Here is a 20,721-nt window from a genome sequence, read left to right on the forward strand (position 1 = left end):
GCTTTCAGTCATTTTGTACAGGTATTTATGTAAGGGTGTCTGTGCTTCCACAGAGGAGGCAGGATTAGGATAAAATTCAAACTGCCACATGGTGTTTCCAGAAACACAGAAAGTCACAATGTAGGGAACACAGTTAGTACATGTAAAAACATGGATATTTAGAAATCCTTGTGTGCCTGTGTTGAGGCTCATAACAGTAAGATGCACTGCCACAATCATGTCCTGTGGTAACTTCCTTTATGTGCAGTATATTGTTTCTTTGAACCTTTTGCTACTGCTTACAATGTGATTTTGAGACTCACACACACAAAAAGGACTATTTAGGGCACTCAGTGCTTCAAATATTTGTTCAGTGTGAAGTGGAGGCGTGTGGTTCTCTGCATCCTGCGTTCTTTGCCAGGAAATTTGGAAATAAAAATGTGCAGACCTCTTAATTATATGGAAGCTAGGTGCATATTATTTAAAATATAAAACAAATACTTAATCTCTTTGTTCAGTGAATCACAAACTTGTGTTTTCCCACAGCAGTAAATCTTGAGAACTGACTGTGCTTATATGGCAAGATTTCAGAATAAAGCATAACTCAAAGTGATGTGTTTTAGAGCCTTGCGTTTCTAGAACACTTTAGAAATGTATGTGTCAATACATTTTGTTGAACAAACATAGTTTTTAAAATGCTGCTTGGGTATATATTTTAATGGTATGTAAGACACGTTCAGAAGTGATAGTTGCGGTTTCCAACTTTGTTCAGTTTACTGTGGGAGATGCAGAGTAAAGATCCGGCCCACAGGCTGTTTGAGGGAGATTGAGAAAGAAGAGTAGTGAGGAGACCTGTCTGGATAGAATAGATGGAGGGTGTCTGTGTGTGTGTGGTGGATTCAGGAGTGAAAGGACCATGGTTTGTTCCTCAGGAGGATGCTAAAGCATGAATGTGATCCCTGGGTGATTGCCATGGGTGGACGATCCTTGATTGTCCTTCTCCTTAAATTATTGGTATTATCTAAAGTTTGCAGAAAGACTTGTAAAGTGAGGGATTTGCCTTCTGACTAATGAAATTATCTGTTGCTCTTCAGATAAACAGCATCAGTCAAGAAAAGCTCTCTTTTAGTTTGACATGAACGCAGTTGCATTTACGTGAATTCATCGTATTTTGAATACCACACCTTAGGTTAGTTTTTGAAGGTGCTGCAACTATCCACTACAACTGTAACCAGTATATAACTTGGAAAATAAGTGTTAGTGAAACTTGAATGAGTTGATGACTTAAAAGTAATTACAAGTAACATACCATTGTGAAACTTAAATGTATAAAACAAAGTAAACTACTAGATAAAATCATTAAGAATTATTGTACTAAGAGAATGGTTCTGTAAGTTTAATTTATTTTTAAATTTTTTATTTCTTGGCTGATGTTATTCAGTAGTTTTGCTGCAGATGTTGTTCCGTGTTTTGATTTGAAATAAGATACAGTATTTTCTTCTTCCTCACTAAATGCTCCCTGAGCTTTCCTTCTTGGCATTATGAGAGATTAGAGGATATTTCCAAGTTTTTTTTACTTTCCCACATACATATTTTTTTCCCCAAGTTGTTTTCAATCTTATTTCTCCATCCTGTTGTCCAGTTTTTAATTTCTTCCTGTTGCACGTGGCTGGAGTGGCAGTTGAGCACAAACAGTAACAGTCTTGTCTCCCTAGCTCCTTTTAGAATGTTTGTTTTGTTCCCTTGGGCACTCAACTTAATTTCTTTCTGACTCTCACTTTCCTACCTTGTCTTAAACCTCTCCTTAGTCTTTCATTGCAACTTTGACCAAGAATAAAAAATTATTTTTAATTCAAAAAGATTGGCACAGATTTGGAAGATTTTTTAAATTATTATTTGATGTTAAAAGTGATCCCTTTAGTTCATATTAAGAAAGGTATATTTGACCTCTGAACATTCACGTTTGTGTAAGGAAGTGACATGAGCATGGTGTTTACTGGAAAGAATAACAAATGTTGAATCCTGGTATAGAATCCATGCTGCCCGAGAGGAGGCACACTGTATTTTAAATTAAGCAATGTGATAAAAAAATGACATGTTATGTTATGTTATAATATAGACATCTTTTGTAAAACTTTGCAGCATTTACAGTGTAGTGCTGACAGCTGCACTTTACTTAATATATAGTGTTCTGGTGGTTTGGTGTGATAGACTGCTGGCTGTTTTAGAAGATAAATTACTGTTTATTTAGGTGTAAGTTAATGTTTCAGAAGATTTCTTACTTAAAAAGCAGAGCATTATAAATAACAGTAAGTTCTCTGAAATGCTCTACACATTATAGACTGACAATTGCAAAAGAAAAGACTGATTATAAGTAGAAAACCTAACTACGTGTTTTGAGAAAGTTGCTCTTATGTGTACTTTTTAACATTGATTAACTAGGAAGTTTTTGCAGCCATTCAGTCAGCTTTGTAGTTCAGACCAATAGTTTAAAATAATATTATCTAAATAAGATGTAATTGGTAAATTACATTTGGTGAAAATCTCTTCTCCATTGTGGTGTCTGAAGTTCAGCTTAAAAGAAAGAATAAAAATAAAGTACAAATTTGCAAGTGAGTTGTTAGAAATGCAGCAAAGCTATTACTGTGTACTTGAAAGTTTAAAGACAAGCATTTTGGGAAATTACGTGGAAGTTTTGCTCGAGACAACTAAATAATGAAGCTCTCAGCTAGGCTTCTGTGTTTAGAATGTGAACAGCTGGAAAATAAGAAAACTATGTAAGTTAAGAGAAATTATGTTTCAGACATGTATGGAAGTATCTAAAATTTAGTGTGCAGTTATACTCAGTAGACTTTAGTTTCTTAAAGCTGTTTGAATATTCTTACATAGCATTAATACAATGACACAGTGTTACATGTATGTTCATAGAATGCTTGAAAAGCATACGTGAGAAGGACTATTGGAAATAAGTTAGAAAATAAAATTTTGTCTTAACGTAGCACTAAAAATGTCATTACTATTTTTGTAAAGATTGTGCTTAGTTTTTGAAAAGGAGAAGAATTTTTATTACTGTTATGTTGGGGTTCCAGTTTCCTTCTGTAGATTGTATTGTATGCTGAGATCTCACTTTTTGTTCAGTGAAATGCCCATACCTGAATTTGCAGAATGCAGTGAAAGCTGCAGTGTTTCAGTTTTCCTGTGCCTGTGGCTGAGAAATCTTTCTACTTGAACCTTGTACTGGCAAAAATGTCCTGAAGTGTACTACCTTGGGAAAAAGTCCCTATTGTGGGTTCTTGGACAATAACTGAGGAAGAAAGGACTTCTAGGCTAAAATTTCTGACCTAAATACTTTTCAGTTGCATTGAGTGTTAAGATTGAAATCTTAAGGATACCAGATGTGCATGACGTTGTCATTCAGTCTTCTCCACTTCTTTTGCACTGCCCCATGAAATTTTGAACCTACTGACTAGTTTCAAACAATTTTGATGGAGAATTAGTCACTGTAAGCATAACCTAAACACTTGTGAAAATCAATAGCAGCTGGAGAGACCCTAGTGGGTATACTCTTTCCATCCCCAACACCCACCAAAAACCAAGCCCTATCCAAATGATGCTCATCACTGAAAACAGCTTGCTTGCATAGCAAGTTCTCCAGGCAAGGCTTTGTGCCTCAGGCCTTTACTGTTATATATCAGAGGTTTATTGTGATGATGGAAATTTGAGAGCTGAGGATTACTCAATTTGCTGGGACCCTGCTGTAGGTCTGCTGTTCAGTAGTGTTTGGGATTAGGAGAAAATTTGGTCTGGACAGTATTCTACCTTTCTTTGGAGGAAGTGGGTGGCAAGGTTATGTTGTAATAAAAATTATTACTACATCCTTGGCAGGTGCTTGGTGGAGAGAATTCTTGCACATGGGATCTGGCTTTCTAATAAAATCCAGTAGGAAATGCATTAGGGGAAAATACCCTCTGAAGAAAGTGTGAAATACAGCTGAACTGCAATCCATCAGAACCGTGCAGGGAAACAAATGCCATCAATCATCTACCACCACAAAGGAAAGTGATGTCTTGGTGAAGTCTGGCCAGTTGAAATAGTGCTGGAGACCAGTGCTAGCCCTCTGGCAGGTGGAAGAGAGTATGAGAGAGTGACCTGAATGGTGACCAGGTGTTGTTTAATGAATCAGTGATGTGACTGAGCCATGCTTATAGTGGTATTTTGATGTCATGGTGAGCACTGCAGGAAAACACTTGATAAATGCTGGAGAAGTACTTCTCAGCCATTCCAAATATTTCAAGGTACCTGCAACAAGGATGAGAATATGTCCAGTCTTTAGTACAGTGTCTTCCAAAGTAGCACACACAGAAATGTAAGCAGGTGGTGTAAGAAAAATGTATGTTTGTTGTAGTGCTGACCAGTTCAGTATCTGGACCTGGAAGAGGGCGAAATGCTCCTCTAACAGGCCCCAAATTGTGTGTTAGGCTGGATGACAGTGGAACAGTCAGACTGGTCTGCTGTTTTCATGTATGGAGATAAATGGTTTAAACTTGAAATATGTATTTTATTTTGCTCTGACTTACTTTTCAAGAGATTTTTGAAATAGGTATCTGGTTTTTTATCACTCTTAATTTTAATATATTTGCTTATTTCTGAACACAAGTCGGAAAAGAGAACGGAAATAAGGACCGCTTCTTTTAGGTCTCAGTCTGTTCTCCTGAGTGTATTTTCTGTCACTGTTTTTTCCCAGTCCTTCAGGATTAAACTGTTTCAGTCATTCTTCTTTTTCATTTTCACTTGCAGAGAATATATGGGCCAGAATGACCCATTTCAGCCCACATTACCAGTTTTGCTGAATGAGCTCACCTTTCTGCTGTGTCTTTCCTCTTTACTTTTCCTTTCAGTCAACCTGGTGTGACAGTTACTGAGTTAAAATTCTATGCACTGTGACTTTTGTGGACAAACATTTTAGAATTGACTTTTTATCCCTTCCATCTTTGCTTCTACAGTGATGCCATATCTTGAGTATAGCTACCAGTTGCTACTGTAATATTTCTTACTCTGGGTTGGTTTTGGGTTTTTTTTGTAGCTTTGAGAGCTCTAGTCATGGGTCACACTTCGCTTTGTTTGATATTAAATGCAGAATAATATTATAGAATTAACACACCCCACCCATGTTCTCCCAAGCAAAGCACTGCACAAACTTCTTGTAACATGAGAGAATGAAATCTTGAAAAAGCTTATCCTAGGAGAAATTGCAGAAAAGTAATTTTGAGATGTTTATTTCTATTAAAAAGCACTTACATCATGGTAGGTGGCCTCATCATTTTTTAAAACAACAGTAAATATATCAGAAACTTTACTAGATGATCAGTTAACAGTTTATAATATAACTTTCTTTACACAACAGAAAGAAGATATTTGTACAACTCCCCTCAGAAAGAACTTGCAAAGTAATTTTATTTGTTACTCTGTCTTGAGTGTTGAGAAATTGGGGTGTATTTCTGAGAACCACTTAGTAAGATCAGCCTGTTCTATTTATTTTTGGCCGTATGACCGTATCACCATAAGCTTTCAGAGGCTTGACAGCTTGTTTTCTTGTAAACAAAGCAATGTTCCTTTCGAATACTCTGGATAATCAACTAATCAAAACAGTAGCAACATCACAGGGAGATGTGTTATCCAGAAATCAATAGAAAGATGGCACATGTTTTGTGGTATCAGTGCAACAGATTGCTTACAAAGCTTCATGGCTTACTTTGGGGCTGCCGTGGCAGGTTTTAGCCTGTTCACAGCATTTGTGTGGATTTTTAACTTGTACCTCTGTTGTGGAGCACATTGTGCCATGCTAACATAGAATTAACACAACAAGGCTTATGGGCTTATATCCACTAGGAGGTGAATGTAACACACTCACCTAATGCAGGTATCTTAAATGTGCCTTGTTGGTCATCGCTGCTGGTTGTTTCTGTTAATTTAACATCAGCCAAGATCATATGCAACCAGAGGCAAATAGAGGCTGACACCTTGTTTAAATTGTTTCTTGATTGTTCCAGTTTGTTCTGCTTAACCAGAATTAAATCTTGTTTATTTGCCCCATTCCCTGCATCTCTGCCTCAAATTCCTTGGTATTTCTCCTTTGTAGTCTGGGACATAATATCAAGTTTATTTTTGGTATGGTTCTACATGAAATAGTACTAAAAAAAAACTTAATAGAAAAAGACTTTCCGGCATGTTCTTGTCTGCCATAGAGAAAGACAGAGCTCACTCTCTGAGTACTCACTCTGAGATATGTGATTTGAAAAATTTAAAATTGAGTTTTGTTACAGTGAAAAAGAAAGGGCAGTCTCAAATAGTCTTCTGAAAGTACTAGAAGTATGTATATAGAACCTATAATAGCTATATGCAATACAGAATTCCTTAATTATTCTGCAAAATTGGAACAGCCTGATTTGACTAAATTGTCTTCAATATTTTGCACTGTCATAGTTTTGAAATATACCTATATTTACATAATTTTTAAGTAAACATGCATTAGGCTATTAAATTACTCCTTGCAAAAGATGTACAGATGTCATATGTGGGTCACTGGATCTAGTTTGCTGTTTGTTATAAAAATAATAAAATTAATTTTCTGTACTTCTTTCTAGACAGTGCTTAATCTGTGTTAGCCAGCAGAAGTGTTGTTGTGAGATTAGAAGTGTAGTATTAATCTGTTTATGTGTAATGCATATTAGCAGTTGTATAGCAGTAGAGAAGAATCAACTATCCTTTTGAAAGCAAGATCTTGTTTACCATTTTAGTGAAATGTGTATTTTAAAGATATTTTTAAAAATTTGTACTACTTTTTGTTTCATTTTCGCATGCAGATGAAACATAGTGCAATTTGGAATGTTCCTGGTGATGATCTAGTCCAAAGCAAGTCCAATTAGAATGGGCTGCTGCAGGGCTTGGCCAGCAAAGTGCTGAATAACTCCAAGGACTGAGACTCTACCACCTCTCTGGGCAGCAAGTTCAATACTTGATCACCCTCCAAATGATGAAAAAGAGCTTGCCCTGCTTAGAGTTGCATGGTTCAGATTTGTGCCATGAAAAGATGAGTGGCAGCAGGCACTGTCTGTACTCTCCCAGTATGTAGCTATAGGCAGCAGTAGGATCATTCTTCTCTAGGCTGGAGAACCCTCATTTTTCTCAATCTGCCCTGAGAGCACAGGAGATCGTTCCTGTGCCCTAACCACTGTGGTGATCCTCTATAGATCTGCTTCTGTAGTGTCTTGGAGAGCCCTTGGCTGGGTGCAGTATTCCACAGAGTGTCTCATAGGGAGCTAGAGGAGGAGAATACAGTAATTTCACGAATACAAACCGCACCATTTTGATGCAAATTTTACTCCCACACCGGAAATGCGGCTTACACTCAGGAGCGGCTAATATGTGAATAATTTTCTGACATTTCCAAGCCCGGAAGTGCAAACTGAGTCAGTGCAAACTGCCAAGTCGAACACTTGCCCGTAAAACCCGGCATTTACGCGATTGTTACAAATTGGTTACTCTGTTGCGCCGCGGGTGAAGCTGGGCTCCGTGCAGGCAGCGCAGGTGGGGAGAGGTGGGGGAGGTCCCTCCTTCAGGCCCCGCGGCTTGGGGGGAGGCGGGGGGCTCCCATCCCCGCGTGCCACTGTCGCAGGAGCAGGGGGGCTCCATCCCTGCCTCCCACCACTGCCGGAGGTGCCAGCGGGCTCCGTGCGCCCCCAGCCACTGCGGGGCAGCGCCGGCCTGGGGCGAGCAAGCCCGGCGGCGGCAGCCGGCCCCAAACGGCCCTGCCGAGTGGCAGCGCCGAGCTGGACCACCTGGCCCCGTCGGCAACCCCGAGCCCTCACAGCCCGAACCGAACCAGTAAACCCCACCCTGCTGCAATTCTGTTACTATTTGACAACTTTGTTGCATGCGGGTCCTTGCTGCGAACGACAGAGCAGCTTATAGTTGGGTGCGGCTTGTGTATGGGCAAAGAATGAAATGTTTGCCAACACCCAGCGATGCGGCTTATAGTCAGTGCGGCTTGTAATCATGAAATTACTGTAATTGGGTTCCTGGCTCCACCCTTGCTAATACAGCCCAGCACACAGTTGGTCTTCACAGCAAGGATATGCTGCTGACTCATGGGCAGCTTGGGACCCTTGGATTGGTTTCTGAAAAGCTGCTCTCAAGCAGTTTGGCTTCTAATCTTCAATTCTAGGGTATCTTTATGTTAGATACTCCAGCACTCAGTGTTTGCATCTGGATTTCACTGAGTTTGTCAGCCCATTTCTTCATCTGCTCAAGGACCCTATCAATAGCAGCCCTGCCCACCAGTCCATCAGTTCCTCTCCCTAGGCTGGTACTAGCCACAGTTTTAATAAGAGTGCACTCTATCCCATCTTCAGGTCTTTAGTATGCCTGTTGAACACCACAGACTTGGTACTGATCCATGAAGGATGCCATAAGTAACCAGTCATCAGCTGGACTTTGTCCTCTGATCACAACACTTTGAGCTCTATGGTCCAGCCACTTTTTCATTGCACTCCCACCGTCCAGTTGATATCTCACCAGTCTGTGAATGAGGAGACTGCCCACGTGAGGAGACTGTGTCAAAGGCTTGCCAAAATGAACACATCCTGAATGTTCCTTCTAGTCTTGCCACAGGCAGCCAACTACTCAACCATATGAGAACTGTCCACTAGTGGGAAGTAAATTACTTCTTGCATTTCTTGCATCTTTTAAAATACATTTTACAGAAATATGAATAGATACCTTTTAACAACTTATAAAGGATATTAAGTTTATTGTTTTAGAAATGATAAAGGGTGAGAGAAAGCAAATTTTTTAGAGGACAGGAAAAAATGGGGATGGAGAACTCTGCAAGTTTGTGTAGTAGGTAATTTGAATCAGTTTGGGTTTTAAAATTTTAATTTGTAGTATTTCTTGGTTTTGTTTCTATAGAACTGAATTTTCTTTGTCTGACTTGGTTTTATGAAAGCAGAGGGAGAGTATTTGCATGAATAACCAAGTGATCTCCAGGAGAATATTATTTTCCCGTAAAGTGTGCTTATGAGGCATTTTAGAGATCTTGCATGTTGAATAGGATTTGTGTGTTTTAAAAAGAGTGTATGTTTTTAAAGAAGAAAACTATTTTGAATTTGGAAAGCATAATAAGCAAAGGAAAGAATAATGAACAAAGATTACAAACTCCACTTATTAGGAAAGATCAAAATAAACCTCATTAGTTACGTGTTCAGGTATCGTCAATTGTAATTTGCTCTAAACCTTGCAAAAATGGTTTTAAATTGCAGTAGAAAATTGACTAAGGTACTTGAATATAACCTTACTAGCATAGGTGTCTTTAGCATGTTACTTACGACTTTCATAGTTCTAGAACTAACCATAGTGCTTCATAAAAACTTTTCAGCTGGCTACTGTGTCTGGCACATCTGTCAAAAGTGAAAAAGGAGCCTGGTTGTGCAAAATTGTATTTGCTGTATTTGCAGAACAACACCACAAAAACAGGACCTCTTGTTCAAATTTAAGTTTTCTAGGCATTACTTATGATACAAGCTAGTGGGAAAAGATACTTTAGTAATTGAGTTATATTATTTAAAAATCACCTCTCTAGCTATATCAGGAATATTTTTAATTTTCCATTGCTATGACTGTTGTTTGGAATCACTGTCATTAATGATAAAATGAATGGATGTTTATCAAATGTCATACCATAACTATAGTCATTACCACTTGTAGAATGTAACTCCCTTCCCACCACCATTAAGATTTTGACTTCAACTTCTAAATGTTTGTCATCTGGTGTGAGGTGGATTTATGGGAGTGCAGTAATTTTAGTGCTTTTTGGCTGGGTGTTTCTGATGACATCACTGTGATCTAGACACAGCGTGTGACTCTAGTTGGTTCCAGTTTTAAATAGTTTCATAATTATGCTAGTTTTGGCAGTTTCCTTGGAACTTTCCCCATCTCTTTAATGAACATGTTTTACTTCTGGGCTTATGAGACAACCACATGTTTGAGAAATTAATAGTGTGGCCTTAAAGTTAACATTGAGCAGAAGTGTGCAGATACAGAAACCTTCTGGATAAATGTGTACTTAGGAGTGTATTTTTTTAAGTTCATGGCCACTCTTATCATCTCCCAGTAATTGAAGAATACATTTGGCTTATAAAATATCAGTAACTGTTGTGAAAAATGGTGTGTATGTTCATGCTCAAAAAACCCAAACCCAACCCCTGCAGCTCCTGAAAAAATTTTTGATAACTGTGTATTGTAAGAAAATGAATGGATGTTATCCCAGGTTAAATAAAAACAAACCTCATCCTTTGTCCAAATGCCAGTCAAGTTGAATTCTTCTTAAGTGTAGGTGTACTCTGTTACTTGATATGGATTAGGTCACACAGGTATATTTCTGAGATAAATTTGTTTTGTGTTTTGGCACCATTTTGGAACATGTACATTTTTGCTTGTGTTTAGGTCCAGCTTGCTGTAAATGGTTTACAACCATTTCCCATTGATAAATCAACCTAAGCTATTCCTGCACTCATACCCTGCAGAGCTAACCTGAGGTGATATCATGTAGAAGAGGATAAGATATACAGAGGCTCTTTTCCCAGGGTCTTCCTCAGTTTCTTTCTTCATGGCTTCCAAGGGGACAAAGACCAAGTTCCTCAGAGTCTGGGGTCTTTACTAGGGTCAGGAAAGGGGAGGGGAAATCTTTCGCTTCTTGCCAATAGGCTAGCTGAGGGTCAGTCCGTAAGTTTTACAGGGGTTACAGGGACATACCATTCTTAAAGCATCTGGGTACAGGGTTACAACATCCCATCACAGTAGACTTGTAGCTCAGGGAAATATGATAAAACTTGTTGTATATAATGTCTTTATAGGTTGAGATTTGAGACTTTGTTTCAAAATTAAGGATTCTCCTCCACTTTCCTTTAAAAAACCAATCCCCAAAAAAACCAATCAAAAGCCAAAGTGCTGGTGTTTATTCCTAGCTCTCTGAAAATGGTAAAAGCTTAAACCACTCTTGATCTTTGCTGATAGAACTCAAAGATATTGCATAGATTTTATGTAGTTTTGAGAACATGTATTGAACATAATTGTAGCAGTACGTAGATAGAAAAGTTAGACTTGAATGTAATCAGACTTGATAGAGTTAACACTTCAGAAAAAGAGTTTACCCATCCCCTTCTCCTCCTTCTCTTTATTTTGTAGCTGAAATAATATTAAAAGTCAAATGTAATGTGATCCAATCAGACCAAGTCATTAAATAGTTGCAGCACAGCATTCTGTGCAATCCATGAGTGAGCTTGGGGAAGAAGGAAATATGGTAATTGAGCTTGGGCTTTTCTGCAAGTTCAAAACATAAATAGTTGTGTAGTGACTTACCTGAAAAAATATTTCTACGCTACATGTGAACAAGTTTCCAAGAAAAAGTATAGCTAAAAGTTATTTCTAAAATTTTATATTAAGGGTATATGATCTAAGTTTTCTCAGTAAATTGGAGAGGAAGGAGGATTGAGCTCTGCTGATTACAAAAGATGTGTTGATGAAGAGGCTTCCTTCACTCTGGAAGCTCTTGCTTTATCTCTCTCAGGTGGACCATAAAGAAAGAGGTGATTTCTAATGAAATTGCTCTGTAGTTCGAAGTTCAGAGAAGAGTCTTCAGGAGACTTGCATTCCTTGATGAAAAGTGTCAGAAGTTTGTCAGAGATGAGAAAACAAATACCCTCTAAACAGAGCTGATTCTCAACACGTTACAGGGTTTTTATGCACTGGATTGAGACTTTCCTCTATGACTGAAATGGCCAAATAACCATAAATTAAAAACATCTAACAGCTTACTTTTCAGTACTATATTAGTAACTGGAACATCTAAATCCTTTATGATAAGTCATCCTTCTTTTAGAAGCTATCTTCTAGTCTTCTAATACATGAATATGTCTACCTTATGCAATTGCCCCAAATAAGTTAAAGCTTACATCCTAATCTTGTTTTTCCCCAACTAAGATTATATTGCTCTTCTTGTTTTTTTCTTAGTGAAATGGTATTTTCATTTTCTCATAGAATTTCCCTGTTTTGTTCTAAGTACAAAATGGAAGGAAAATAATTTCTTCAGTTGCTTTTGAAGTTGTAGACTTGCATTTGAAAGGTGTCATTGTATGTATTAATTTTTTTTTTAATGGAAAGATTCCCTTTTGTAATTTCTCTGAGAATATTAGAAATACCAGGCAGCATGTGGGGAAACACATGATCTGTCCTGTACAAAAACCCAGTACAGTTTAAGCTGCTTGCTTTTGGTGTTAGGAGGGCTTAAGAATATTATAATTCATACTGTTATGTGACATTTGTTCCCCAAAGCTTCTTTTTGTGAACAAATTGTGTGATATGATCAGTGGCATGACCCAGAAAGCATTTTTCACTTTTTCTGTAAGAGATTGTGTCTATCAAAATAATTTGGCTTGGATCAAAAGCTGTGTTTGCATCCTCTTTACCGTGTTCTTCTAATACATTTGCAAGAATATTTACACTTGAGCCTTGTAGTTAGACTGTCATTCTGGAATGTAATGGGAATACTATTGGTGTATTTAAAATCCTAGATTCAGCTGATTAAAGCTTTCTTGTGTCTGCATATCTCATCTTGAAAGGTTTATATCACATTCTACAATTATGAGCCATTTTTCTGCTTCTGAATTCCTTATGTTGAATGAACTATATAGAAGCTCCAGAGTATCAGGTGCCCTCAGTTAATTTATCTTTTCTGGGGTCATGTTTTACTGTTATAGAAGTCTGCAAAAATATTTTGCTTTATGAATCAGCTTCAATTAGCGGTATTAGGAAGGATGTGAGTCTGACATCTTGGAACCATCTGAGGTGGTTTCATGAGTAGGCATATAAGCTCATACAGTTAGGTAGTTTCTCATACTTGTTTTGGTAATCTGCAGGACTCTGTCTCTGAGGGAATGTTTCAGCAGAAATGGAGCTAGAAGAAATATGTTCAGTTGAAAGAAATATTTAAATGACAGGTTTCTTTTTTAAACTAAAGTTAGTGAAAGTATTAATTTTATGTTGTCCTCCAGCTATTTTTGTGTCGACTTCTGTAGTACAGGATTGAATTGATGGAAAAACAGTAACAGAAATTACAGAATCTTTACTAAATTCTCCCCACATTTATTTTCTTTCTGTTTGGTTGACTTCATTGCTTTCTTTTCCTCTAGCAGGAAGACCACGAAAGTTGTGGTTCCAGTTCAACAAACCGCAGTACCACAGAAAGCATGAAATCAGCAGTAAAATCACGACGAGTTCAGCAGTCGGCTTCTCCTGACCCTGATTTACCTCCAGGTAATCCATAATTTCAGAAACTGGTTAGGTATTTTTCTCTAACTCAAATACAGGAGTTTATTCAGATGACCACAGTGTTTAAATTAGATTATTATGTTATTGTCTACCTACAGATCACAAAGGTCAGTGAAATACTTGTGTGTTAGAAAATAGAACCAAATCAAAATGAAATATAGTTTAATGCTGATAACCTTTCTTTCCATTTAATCAAATTCTTAAATTCACATAACTTAGCATCATAGAATCATAAAATGACTTGAATTGGAAGGGACCATAAAAATCTTCTAGTTCCAACCCCCAGCTATAGGAAGGGACACCTTTCAGTCAACCAGGTTGCTCAAAGCCTCATCCAGCCTTGAACAAAACTTCTCTGGGCAACCTGTTCCAGTGCCTCAAAATAAAGAATTTCTTTCTATTACTAATCCTAAACCTGTCCTCTTTCAGTTTAAAACCATTATCCCTTGTCCTATCTGTACATGCCCTTGTGAAAAGTCCCTCTCCAGCTTTCTTGTAGACTCCCTTTAGATACTGGAACGCTACTATAGGGTTTTTCTGGAGACTTCTCTTTCACAGGCTGAAAAACCCAAACTTTTAAATGTTTTATTAATATTTTATATTGAGTTCTGTACCTACCGCCTGTATCTATTGGTGGAGATTTTCACCTTTTTTTTTTTTTCCGATATGGAAATTGAATGTGAATGTGGAATTTGAATGCTGAACTTAGAGATATTTTATGATATAAAGATGCCTAAGGAACTGTCTATCTGATTAGTATTGCCTTTTAGTTTGGATGCAAGGTGGTTCATGCACAAAAGTAAAATTGGAGAGCACTGGAATGAATTGCAGTTTGCCTTCTTGGGTCATGTAATTTTAGATATGCGAAAAAAATGGTAGTTTTGTGTGAGGCTTTCTTGCTGTCTTTTGTTAACAAACGACAACACTGACATTCAGTTTGTGTGTAATATGATGTGCTACATGGTGTCATCTTGCTTTGAGATGGTTACTTGAGGAGCCAGGGCTGGAGTGTCTCTTGGAGCTTAGTGAACCAATAAACTCCAGGGGCTGCATTTCCTACCATGGACAGCGCTTCAGCTGTGGCAGCTCTGTGGAATTCGGTTCCTTGGGTCACATCTGCAAACAACAAAGGTCAAAGGCTACCCAAAAATTGTATCAATGTGTTTCCTTCTCTGATATTTCCAGGACTTTTAAAAGTTATCTCTTTGTGGCAAAATTGTATCAATACAGTTTTATTAATTGTTGTAAGTTAATAAGTTGTAAAATACAGGTGGCTTTGGCTTTGGTTTTGAGTGGACAAATGACACTGTTTAGTATAGAGGTCTTATGTAGTAAAATGTCCTAAGATTTGATTTGCACATCCTGAATTTTATTAGATGTAGAATCATCTGCTTAGTAGGTTTATTTTTAAATTTTTTTAAGTCCTTGGAGAATGCATGTATCATGTTTGTGATGTATTTTTTTTTAAGATTTCTTTGTCCTTTTGTTTGAGTGCCCTTGGAGATTAATCTCCATAGGCAAAGTTTATCTAAAAATGTAGCTTTGGCAACCACAGATCCTGTTAAACTGGTTTAGCTGTGTCTAGTCTGATGATACTGATTCTATGACTGTAGAGGCACAACATTTTTGGAGTGTTGGATTTGAAATTGCATTTGTAGCACTTAAGGCACAGTGCAACCTCCTGGGTTCTGGACAGTTGGAAAAAAACATACTTGTGGACTTTGTGTTGCACCTCAGGAGAGAATTTAACCCTACAGATTTTCTGGTGGTTTTATTCTCTTACCATAGAAAGCCTATATTTCAGTGGCAAAGGTGCTCATAGTGTTATTCTTAGAAATCACAGGAGTATAAGTAATCTTTACCTGCTTTTTCCTCCTTGTATTTAAAACAAAACCCTTTGAAAAGAAACCCCAAACACAAAAAAACAACAAACCCTTTATTATACATGCTGATGTTTTTATTATTTTGTTTTGAACAGTAGGAATTACAATTTCTTGAAAAGGTGTTCGTCACATGTGGACATTTGCTTCTAGTATATTTGAAACTAAACTTCACCAGGAAACTGTTTTTTGTATGATACTTCCAACAATATACTGTACCACTAGCTTGGAAATACCTTCATTCTTTTAGCTAATCTGTGACCCATGTTTTATTTGGAAGACAGGACACTGCTTCCTCTCTTTATGCACTCAGCCAAAAAGACATACAGATAAAAATGGTGTTGCTCTTTTCCTGAATACCTCTGGAAACTATCAGTACTACTTGCCTTTTTTTTTTCCCTTCTGTGATGTAATGTTTTTGTCATTCACAGCAGGAAAATGTATGTTCAATTGACTTTGAAACACTCTTGAAAGCAAAATACTGAAAAAACTTTGGACGTGTGGAGAGACAGCTTCACTTTCTTCAATGAAATTAGTAGCTTGCTTTAAAATCATAATGAAGTAACTGGTTATAATTTTATAGTTGCTAGTTAAATAGTCTGCACAAATATTTCTATGCTGAAATTAGGAAAAGGAATGTGTTGTGCTGCCTTCTATTTATGTACAGGTTGGTTTACATCACTCTAGTGATGAATATGGGTCTCTTATGCCCCTTAACTATTGAAATAATACATCTGGTTTTCTGAGGTCATTTAAACTAAAAATGTTATCGTTTGATGGAGTCAGAGAGAAAATCCTTAGAAACAAGTTATTCCGCACATTTTCCAGTAGTTTTAGATTGATATGAAAAAAAAAACCAATTAAGATTATGTTAGAAGTCTGAAAACATTGAATTTGACTGTGTTTCTGTATTTCCTTGTTGTGGTCATTGAGGACTTTGAATCATGAAAAAAGGTAAAATGTTGTATGTCAGCTGGGTAAATTTTTATGTGTGGAACTCAAATTACTTATGTAACGGTAAAGCTTCCCATGTATGCTAAAGTGAAAAGTTATAGGTGACTGTGAAAAAGATGAATACCTAGAAAAAGCAGAGCAGAATGGAAGTAGCAACTTAAGTATTTTCCTAGTTATCTGACAATGTTTTGATGTTCATTTTTTAAGTTGAATTAAAGTTGTTGATATAAGTGAGTTTTATTTAATGCAAGTTTCAGAAAACTGCTCTTGAAGCCTGTGGATTTAAGCTTATATCATTAACTTGCTTTTTTCAGCATAGTCACGAAACTGGAACTTGATAGTGTCTATTGAATGCATTTTTAAATGTGTGTTATGTCATAAATTTGAAAACAGAGAAATTTTGAGGCTTGCTTAAAGCAAGTGAGTTGGGTCCTCAGTTAGGTTCAGTACTCATGAAAGACATGAATATGGGTAGTATTTAATTTCTTTACGGTATTGTTAAAATAGGAATGTTTGCCACATATTGAGAATTCCCAGGTGAGATGATTTTTCCAGTAACGTTACATCTAAAAAGCACATAAATGGATTTGTTCCCAACAGACTTCAGTGCAGGTGCTTACTATTTGGGTTGTTGACAGAAATTGGTTTTGATATACCTCACAGGGGTCTTACTGAACAAGATGTGGATATATTAGGTCTTAGAATGAGCAACTACCAGGTGTGTTAATGCTTAGTTAAATTGTAAAAAAACTGAGGGAGCACCTAGGCATAATATATGCACACTTGAAAAGTAACCTAGCAGCTGGCGTTCACTTTTCCAAACCTATTTCTACATATCTCTTAAGTAAAAAAGTAATTGTTAAAGTTCTTTGTCTACAAGTAATCCATAGTGTTCTGTTTTCTTAGTAAGTTTGAATGTTGATTAGTTTCATATGCTCTATTGTATTCATAGTTTTCAGCAACTTTTTAATGGCATCTTACATTTCTAGGATGATTATTGACTTAACCACTACACAGAATATTAAAGAGTGTTAAGTCGTTATTTTTTGGGTAAAGAAAGTACAATGATACATAGTTTGTTTAAATTTTTATTTTTTGAAAAGAGTGCAAGTTGAAAATAATGAATATATTGAAATATTGGAATGTTTTTTTTACTAAATAAATTAATTTTCATGTCTTTATCATTCTCAATAATTCGTTATATTTTATAGGTTATGTTCAGAGTTTGATTAGGCGTGTTGTAAACAATGTCAACATTGTGATCAACAATCTCATATTAAAGTATGTGGAGGATGATATTGTTCTCTCAGTGAATATCACTTCTGCAGAATGCTATACAGTGGATGAGTTTTGGGATCGAGCATTTATGGACATCTCTGGTGAGTAGATACTTTTCGGTTTTACATATCAGTGTGGAGGAACTCTTAAATTCATACAGAAATTTGTAAGTCTCATAAAAGTGGTTCTTTTTATCAGAAGTAAGATAATTTATATCTGTTTTGATTTCCAAGCAGTTTTTTCTCTTATCCTTACCTTAATTCTGATGAGCCAACTGTGATAATACAGGTCGATTGTTACTGCATCCTTGTATGATTACAGATAATCATACAAGATGTGTTGTCCTCTGCTTACACTTTCCATCCTGTGATAGTATTTGAATTAATACTTGCTACTGGCAGTGAGTGCTTAGGCAAATATTGTGAGTGAGCAGTAGCACATTAAGGAATTCCATTGCACTGGTTTGTGATGGTCTTAAAACACTGAACAGGCTGCCAGGAGAGGCAGTAAAATGTGCTCACAGTAGTGAGCACAGCATACTAGTTGCAAGACATGATTCATTTCACTTCATATTTTCAGGGGAAAAAAGCTCCCAACTTCTGCCTCTTTGTCTTGGTCCTCAGTATTTGAATGTTTCAGTCCTTGAATGGCCAATGTTCACCTTTAAGTTTAGATGCTCTTACTTTGGCTAGAGGTGGAACTGGGGCACAGTATCTGTGCTAAGATCACACAGAAGATTTCAGGTAGTGATGAATTCAATTAATGTTTTCCTGAACCTGTTTTTTTTTCTGGCTAAAATAATTACAAACTAATATGACAAAATCACAAAATGTATTTCATGTTAATAGCTATAAAAACTCTTAACTTTTTGGGAAGGTTCGAAAGAAAACTTTGGGGGATAATGTGCAAAATTATTTCTGTGAGAATAATGAGAATGATAGTTACTGTATGCTTCCACATGAAACAGTACCCTTTTATAAAAAGAGCTAAGCTACAGCAGACAGGGTGAAAATTTTAATTGGGTGTAACTAATTTGTCCTCACTTCTATGCATTCAGCAGAAAAGTTTGAAAAAATCATTCTCTTCAGTCACATAAGCAAGTATTTTGCTGCTGATTTAAGTAATAGCTAAAAAACTATCTTGTATTACTTTCTTCTGGTTAAGAACCTGTATGCACAACTTACTTTTCATATGCAATATATTTTTTTAACCTATGCACTTCTTTTAAAAGCCACTGATCTTGTACTAAGGAAGATGATCAACTTTTCTGACTGCACAGTATGTCTGGATAAGAGAAATGCTAGTGGTAAAATTGAATTTTACCAGGAACCTCTGCTGTACAAATGTTCCTTTCGGACTCGTCTGCATTTTACTTATGATAACCTCAACTCCAAAATGCCATCAATCATTAAAGTAGGTATCCAAAATAATTACTTTTACTACTTGCTTGTGAAGTTTTGAGGCTTTTCAAAATATCCTTTAAAATTTTAAGTGAAATAAAAAGCTTGTACTGTTGTGTTTTGCTAAAGGAATTTCTAAATTGTGTTTTGTTCATATGATGCTGTTAATGTACAGAAACAGCACATAAGTAAGGAAGTTATGCTCTCTAATATTTTCATTTTTTCATGGAGTTTAGAAAAACCCCATAATTGTAAGGGGGAAAGAAAGTCTGCAAATAATCTATTAAAAAAACCTCCAGTAGTGTACTTCAGGGTATCTGCAATAAGATGGAAAGGATTTTTTTTTACTTACTGTTTCAAATGTAACTCCAATTGTCATGTGTAACAAGAAACATCAGTGTATTAACACACTGCAGTGAACCACGTGAGATGGATTAGCAAGCAAACTCAGTTTCTAGTGAGCAGGGGTGCAATATTAGTATTATTATTATTGTTATTGTGCTCTATGGGTCATCAGGATGCAGTTTTTTAGAGACTGCCTAAAATATTTAGCTAATGATATGAAATAGCTATTTCTTTGTAGGATTGAAGCAAAACGAACTGTTATGAATAAATAGAACAACTTCATTAATGGGATTAAATGTAATTTGCTGATGCTAAAACCTTCCTAAAAGCTTCTGCTGCAAATTATATTGCTGTAGCTTCTGCACTCTGAAGGGTTGGTTACTCATGGATGGTGGTTTTCCAGCTCAAAACAAAAGCCAGCAGTACTCCATCTTTCTCTCCAAATCTGTGAAGTTTTTGCTAATGTGAACTTCAATACTAGGTGTTACTAATTTATGTAAGCATGTCTGATTTTATGACTTGAAAGAAAGTTTCCAAGACCAAACCGTTTTTGGTTTCTTTATAAGGGCTAGTACACTTTAATATCTTTCATAATTTTGATTACTCTGTCCATTGCTAAGTTTTGACTAAACTAATCTTAGCAAGTTTTAATGGAGTTAAAAACTTCTCAAAGGAGGAGGTTCTTAAATGCTTGGATATGTTTTTGTATGCTTTTGAACTGGGAACACTAAGCTCCTACTTTTAGTTTTAGCATGAAAATAATACACGTGAGTGGAGGTGACAAAATATGTGAAATGATTAGAGTTGTAAGCTTTTTGTTGCTGTTCTTGTAAAATTCATCATGGAATTAGGCAACCATGAGGCAGATGAGCTGATATGGACTGGGGGGGATGTGAGTCCTGTGTCTACCTATTTGTAGCAATACTGACATTTGTCTAACCTGTCAATCATCAGAATCCACTCTCTATGTTAACACTATATTGGAAGCTAACTCAACAAGAAGACAATGATTTTCCTCCAGTCTTAGGGAGATGAGTCAATCTTCTGAGGGGTAACTGAGTTCCACTGCCAGTATAAGAACAGTATAATCCAAGAAGTCCTGGAGTGTATGTAATTTCAGTGAATCCACTGTAAAATTATCTTCATTGCCTCCAGTGTTCCTAGTTCCTCCACTAAGATGTATGCTCTTTGTGTGCCTTTAAAAAGGCTTCTGGCAAAGCAATCCTTTTTTTTCCCTTCCGTATCTCAAGACATTATTTACTCCTTATCCATCTTGTTGTTCCTCTGCACAGAAAAGGTTTGCTACTAACAATTTTAAATCAACTGATCTTGAAAAATTGGTGTGCAAGGATTAATTTTTAATTTCCAAAATGTATCTTAGGAATTTACATGCTTTTTTCTTCCAGAGAATTTAAAAAAATAGCATAATTCTGACACCTGACATATTTCATCTTGTCTGTGTAAATAGCTGATATAATATTATTACTCATTCTCTATAACTC

General features: G+C 36.6%; 1 protein-coding gene across 5 annotated transcripts in view; it reads left to right on the forward strand.

Moving 5' to 3' along the window:
- The window catches only part of VPS13B (vacuolar protein sorting 13 homolog B), a 427,554-nt gene that overhangs the window by 23,455 nt on the left and 383,378 nt on the right, over positions 1 to 20,721 (forward strand). For 4 of the 5 annotated variants that reach the window (XM_033079391.2, XM_033079426.2, XM_033079408.2 and 1 more), the window contains exons 4-6: positions 13,224 to 13,347; positions 17,408 to 17,575; positions 18,706 to 18,887. In XM_033079391.2, the coding sequence (XP_032935282.1) occupies positions 13,224 to 13,347; positions 17,408 to 17,575; positions 18,706 to 18,887 (474 nt within the window). The remainder of the gene's footprint in view (positions 1 to 13,223; positions 13,348 to 17,407; positions 17,576 to 18,705; positions 18,888 to 20,721) is intronic. The other variant, XM_033079417.2, reaches the window with a different exon arrangement.

The sequence above is a fragment of the Catharus ustulatus genome, chromosome 1, assembly GCF_009819885.2.
Source record: "Catharus ustulatus isolate bCatUst1 chromosome 1, bCatUst1.pri.v2, whole genome shotgun sequence".
Taxonomy (NCBI): domain Eukaryota; kingdom Metazoa; phylum Chordata; class Aves; order Passeriformes; family Turdidae; genus Catharus; species Catharus ustulatus.